General features: G+C 43.1%; 1 protein-coding gene across 1 annotated transcript; it reads right to left on the minus strand.

Moving 5' to 3' along the window:
• Positions 1–4,049: 4,049 nt before the first annotated feature.
• LOC131409019 (olfactory receptor 52P1-like) lies at positions 4,050–5,042 on the minus strand. Its single transcript, XM_058546231.1, has one exon. It carries the CDS (start codon positions 5,040–5,042, stop codon positions 4,050–4,052), a length of 993 nt encoding a protein of 330 aa, XP_058402214.1.
• Positions 5,043–6,552: the final 1,510 nt, after the last annotated feature.

The raw sequence follows: 6,552 nt of genomic DNA on the forward strand, positions 1-6,552 counted from the left end.
TTATTCTAGGAATGCAAGGTAGTTTAACATTTAAAAATGTCAATATAGTAAACTCCATTAACAGAATGAAGGAGATAAATCGTGTGATTACCTAACTATATGAAGAAAAATGATTTGACCAAGCTCAACATCATCTAAATAAAAACTTGTAACAACTGGTAAAGGGCATTTATGAAAACCTACAGTTAACAGGAGGAAAGCATTCAATCTTTCATCATTAAGTATAAGATCAGAAATAGGGCAAGGATGTTTGCTTTACTAAATCTGATGAACCTTGTGTGGGAGGTCCTAGCCAGTACGATAAGATCAGAGAAAGAAATAAAAATCATACAATCAAAACCCTAGCAATAGTTTTTGTAGAAATTAACAAACTGATTCTAGAATATATATAGGAATGCAAAGAACATAGAATAGCCAGAAATACTGTTGAAAGACTTCCACTACTTCATTTCAAGACTTAGTATAAGGCTATGATTATGAACAGTGCAGTATTGAGGTAAGGATAGCCAAATAGATTAATGAAAGAGAAAAGGGAATCCAGAAATACATCCACACATAAAGAGTTGACGGACTTTTGACAAAGTCGCCAAAGCAATTCAATTTGGAAAAGAAAGCCTTTTCAAAAATAATGCTGGAACAACTGGATATCCATAGGTGAAAAAATAAGTCTTGATTTTTACTTCACACCACACAGTTATTATTTGTATTGGATCATAGACTTAAAATTATAAGCTAAATCTATAAAAGAGAGCACTAACCATGAATAAAATTATTTTGACTTGATCATAAGTAAAAGTTTCTTTTTATGAAAAGATATCAGTAAGAAAATCAAAGGCAAGCCATGGAATTGGACAAAATATTTTCACTATGGATATATGACAAATGACTTGTATTTAGAACACATAAACTGCTAGTATAAATCAACAACAAAGCAAAAAATTCAATAAAAATGGACAAAAGACTAACAAACATTTCACAGAAGGCTTATGCATAAACAGTAAACATGAGAAGTTGCTCAATGTCGCTAGTCATCAATAATGTGAATTAAAACCATAAATTACTACCTTACACACATTGGAATGGTTAAAATAAAGAATGACAATATCAAGGATTGACCAGGATGTGCAATAGCTGGGAACTGTCATACAGCACTGGTAAGAATATAAAATAGTAAAATTACTTTGGAAAACGCTTTGGTAGGTTCTATTAAACATACACCTACCTTATAACCCAGAATTTCCACTTCTAGGTTAAGAAATATTCATAGCAGCTTTATTCATAATAGCCAAAAATAGGAAATAACTTAAGTGTCCAAAAATAAACTTTGGTATATTCATATAATGGAATATTACTTAGCAATAAAAAGGAATTAGCCAATGCATGTAACAGGAATGAATCTTGAGCCAAAGAAGTCGGACACAAAGCATACATATGGTATCATTCCAATTATGTGAACTTCTAGAATGGTAAGTTTGATCCAAGGTAATCAAAATCAAACAGTGGTTGTCTTGGAGGGGGAGTGAGGGTATTGTCTGGAAGGAGCACAAGGGAACTTTCTGGGATTATGAAGATATTCTGTATCTTGATTAAGGTAGTGGTTATACTGATGTATACATTTGTGAGAAATCAAACTATACACTTACTATATGTATTTTATTTTAAGTAAGTTGTACCTCATTAAAAAAAGAATAGTTTGGGAAAAATAAATCCAGCCATAGGCAATATAGCCCCAAATAGGATGTAGCCAGTTTTCTGAACTTTGAATTAAAGTTTGAATTAAATATCCTGGGGAGAATTTATGGGCCAATCTGAGGTCTGATTGTCTAGCAACCTGGGTTGTCTGTGGGAAAATTAAGACTACTAATTTCATGGGTGCTGAGCCCTGGAGTGGAGGAAGATGGGTAACGTGGGACTCACTGAGAGGGCATGGGGGGATTTTGCTGAGGTTTCATATTCGAGTTGTCATCAGAGATTTCTCTTCCTGAATCACCATTATACATCCAGCCCCTAGAATAGGGTTTGGCATGTTGCCAAATGTCAATGTGAGAAATATTATCCCCTCACTCCTAGGTTAAACTTGATTAGATTCTTGGTCCGAGGGCCTAGATTTACAAGAACTCACCTGGAAAAGAGTCAAAAACACAGAATTTAGAATTAGAAAGATGTGAGTTTGAATTCTGACTCTGACATTTACTTGCTTTCTTGGACAAGGTACTACCTTCCTAACTTGTGCCTCTGGCTTTGTAAAGTGGGGGTAGTTAACTACATCTTCCTCATAAGATGGTTATGAGACAATGTAGGAGAGTGGGAACACGCTGAACTAACATGCAGAATTTCAGGATGGAAGGCAGTGAGCCTCCATGAGCTGCGTGCCAGCAGTGTCAGAAATCCTTTGAAATAAGTGCACAAAACGCAAGCGAAGGATGTGGATTTTTATGCTTATTCCTACTATTATGACCTTGCGGCAAATGTTGGCCTCATAGATGTGGAGAAGGGTGGCAGCCTGGTCGTTGGAGACTAAAATTGTGGTCAAGAACTTGTGCGGAATAGCGGAGACCCAGCTGCAGAGCAGCTTCGTGTGGGATCTCACCTCATTGGCTTGCTGCTCCAAGATTCGGCTGCCCAGGGAACAAAGTGCTGAAGCTGACTCCGAAAATCAGCAATGTTGAGACCAGCTGGGCTCTGGAAGCCATTTTTCATTACATGGACTCCCTGAACAGACAGAAGAGTCTGGCCTCCTGGCAGCAGAGCTGCCCCTGCCATCCTCATAGAAGTGGCTCCATGTCCTTGAGAACAGGCCCCTGGGGGTCCCCTCCAAGTGTTGGGAGGAGGCCACAGCTCAGGCCTTGACCCTGCCTTCCCTAGGTCTTGCAGACCTGCCCCCATATGGGCAGAGAACTGGAACGCTGCCCAGGCCCAATGCCTCCTCCTACCTGCCTTGGTTCCAGGTGGGTAGTGAACCAGACCAGGAAAAGGGCACATGCTGAGGCCAGAGCCACGCAGCCACACTGTCCCTGTCTGTGGGGTTGGGGTGGCTGTGGTGCATCTTGGTGAAGAGAGTCTTGTTTTGTCGCCCTACTCCTGCCTGCCGCCCTGGACATTTGAGGCTTGGTGGCAGCTCCACGTGGCCACTCCCAGGGAATAGAAGGAAAGATTAAGAATGTCAGACTTGACATCACCTAGCCTGAGACTTCGTTCCCACATCTTACACTAGGTCATAGTTGAAGGCAAACAAGGAAGCAGCCTTTCCCACCTGTACAGAGGTGGAGTGAGATGAGGTAGCCCCTGGGCAAGTTAGGTGTCCTTACTCAGTACCTGTCATCCCTGTGCTTCCCCTAATAATATTGGTTTAATTTGGTTTGGTTACTGTCTCCCTATATGTATCTCCTCTGACTAATAGTGAGCAGTCACCATGAGAGGAGGACTTTTGACCTAATCAAATTCATACTCCTAGATTTTAGGAATATATTCGGCCCATAATACATGCTCAGTGAAAAGACAAAAACTCATCTCCCAGAGAACCTTCCTAGATTGACATTACACCTTGTTGCTTACTCCTCTGTACATAGACACAGTTTGTCCATGATTCTTCTTTGGTGTTGTCCGTATGGCCCATCAATGAGAGCTCTGTCTCTGTGCCTCTCTAATTCTCTGTGTATGTTTCTCCCATCAGATTTAGAGCTCACAGAGGGATGTATCCATGTATCCCTATCAGGGTAGGGACAATTGACTGTGGATGAGGGTTATTTCTCCTTGTCAGACCAGTAGTCATATCTTTTTCATTTTATCAAAGTCTACTGGAAGGTAAAAGCTGTATCAGAACAGCAGAGTGGGATTTCCTAGGAGGCCATCATCAGCTTGGTAACAATGTTTCCCACTAGACAGGGGCTCCCTGAGCTTTGTAACCATATCTACATCACAAGTGGGAAACACCTGATGGTTCTCCCCCCATCTGACTTGTGCTATACCTCCTTATCAAAATAAGGATACCACTGAGCATGGATTTGTCTCCCCATCATGGTGGAAGCTACTGGTCTTGTCAACATTGCTCAAGGACTGTGGAGAGAAGAGGACAGGGTCCAGGGTGGGGTTGAAGGCTTTATGACAGTACCCAGCTTTAGCAGTCGGAGGGCCCCATCCCGGATCTGCTTGGTCTTCATGCCGTAGATGATTGGGTTGAGCATAGGGGGTACAATGAGGTAGAGGTCAGCCAGGAGGATGTGGATGTGGTGGGGCACATGCTGGCCAAAGCGCTGTGTGTAGAATGAGAAGAGTCCCGGTGTATAGAAGAGAAGGATGACACCCAGGTGGGAGCCACAAGTGCCAAAGGTCTTAGCCCTTGCCTCCTTGGAGGAAAGGCCTAACACAGCCCGGAGGATAAGTGCATAGGAGACAGTGATGCAGATAGAGTCAGTGCCCACCACCAGCGTTGAGGCAGTGATGCTGTAGATGTTGTTTGGCTTTGTGCCCCTACAAGCCAGCTTCACCACAGCCATGTGCTCACAGTAGGAGTGGGCCACCACTCGGCTACAGTAGCTCAGCCTTGCCAGTAAGCAGGTGAGTGGGGTCATGAGCCCCAAGCCACGAAATATAGCAGCAGCCCCCAGCTTGCCCACAGCCTTTGGGGGCATCAATGACCCATAGCGCAGTGGCTGGCAGATGGCTAAGTAGCGGTCAAAGGCCATTGCTAGCAGGATACCAGATTCTATAGCTGAGAAGCCATGGATAAAGAACATCTGAGTAGCACAGGCCTCAAAGGCAATCTCAGCAGCATTTGCCCAAAAGAGTGCAAGGAGCTTGGGCACAGTAGAAGTACAGAGCACCAGGTCAATGATGGACAGCATGCATAGGAACAGGTACATGGGCTGGTGCAGTGCAGGCTCTGAATGCACCACTAGCAGCACTGTCATGTTGCCAAGCACTGCCAGGGCATACATGGAGCAGAAAGGAAATGCAATCCAAAAGTGAGATGCCTCCAGGCCAGGAATCCCCATGAGCAGGAAGGAGGATGGGTTCTGATGGCTGTAGTTTGAGAATTGCATGGTCAGGTGAAGGTAGGGTGGGTAAAAAAGACTTTACTGCCTTGTTCTGAGCTCTAGCAAGCCCAGAGAGATGATGCAGTTGGGATTCATCCTTATGCTATGGCTGAAGCTGAAATCGCAGCAGAAAATATTTGAGTTAAACCTCATGAAAAACATTCAGGATGAGAAGATTGTAGAGCACTGGGAAATGATGCAAGGGAGGAGGTAGAGTTATTACCAGGGTTCAAAGGAGCCCTTACTGCTTGTGTCTGATTCAATGATGTCTAGGCTGGGGGCTGTAGGATGAATGGCATGGATGCAGAACCCTCTCCACGATGAAGGTGAGAAGCTAGAGACTCTTACAGCTTTCTTCTCTCCACCTATGAACCCTCTTCTGCCTATATTCTTACTTTCTTCTGATTCATCTGCCTATGTGACAGTATAAGGGTAGTGTAATCACTGAAGGTCAGGCAGATTGAATGGAAGACTCAAATATGGTTACTTTTCAAGGTAGAAAGATCAGGACTGAGGAGAGGAGAAGGGAAAGCAGGGAGATATTGGATGGGTTTTTCAAGCCATTGAGCCTGTGATGTACTCATAGATGAAGCTCAGAACCTAGATTCTGACCAGGAATAGCAAAGCACATGGTGAGGGGCTGCCTCTTGTCTCACGTTGCCTGGATCATGTTAGTACTATGATCCTGTGCTTGGCTTAGGTGTCCTGTATGGCTGCTGGTAGAAACAGTTGAGATCATGCAGAATTGGTCAGTGGTAGGTGTCAAGCTGATTTGGCCACAATATATAATCTGTTAAGGTTATTGTGAGATGATTATGTATATGGCATATTGTCTCATAAAAATTAAAGGTACATGAAAGAAGGAAAGGGGATGAGAAGTGAATTTTAATCATTGGGAACATAGAATCATGCATTGTAAGCAAATATAGAGACCAAGTTTGGTCAAATGATAGTACTGAACTTCTACATATCTCCACCCATCTCTTCTGCCCATTTCATACTATCTCCCCTGATCTTCTCTCACCTACAAGTACCTTTTCATTTTTGTCTCATCCACTAGACAGCCAGGATTTGAGAATTTGAGAGAGAAGGGAGATTAAAATAGTCAGGAAGGGGACATTAGAGGGAGAGAAGATGATGATGAAGAGGAAAGAAAGTTGAGAACAAGAACTAGAAATAGACATAGGACAGAGAAAAGTACCTTTCTCGCAAGGGTTTCTAATATACTGGCATGTGACTGTGTTCTGGTTTCTAATTGAGAGAGAGTGGAACCAACAGGACTGTCCGGAAAGAGCCCATTTATATTCCTACTTAAGCTGCAATACTCCTTGCAATCCCTAGCATTAGCTACCCACACCCAGAGAGAAAGAGGCAGGAAGGGAAAGAGTAAGGTCTTCTAATATGATTTGGGGGAAGGATCTCTGGATCGGGATACCTGATTTTCCATCCCAGCGCCAACTGTGGCTGTCACTGTGATACTGAACAAATCATCTTGTCCCTTTCTGTCTTGTCATCC

This window comes from Diceros bicornis, chromosome 7 (assembly GCF_020826845.1).
Source record: "Diceros bicornis minor isolate mBicDic1 chromosome 7, mDicBic1.mat.cur, whole genome shotgun sequence".
Taxonomy (NCBI): domain Eukaryota; kingdom Metazoa; phylum Chordata; class Mammalia; order Perissodactyla; family Rhinocerotidae; genus Diceros; species Diceros bicornis.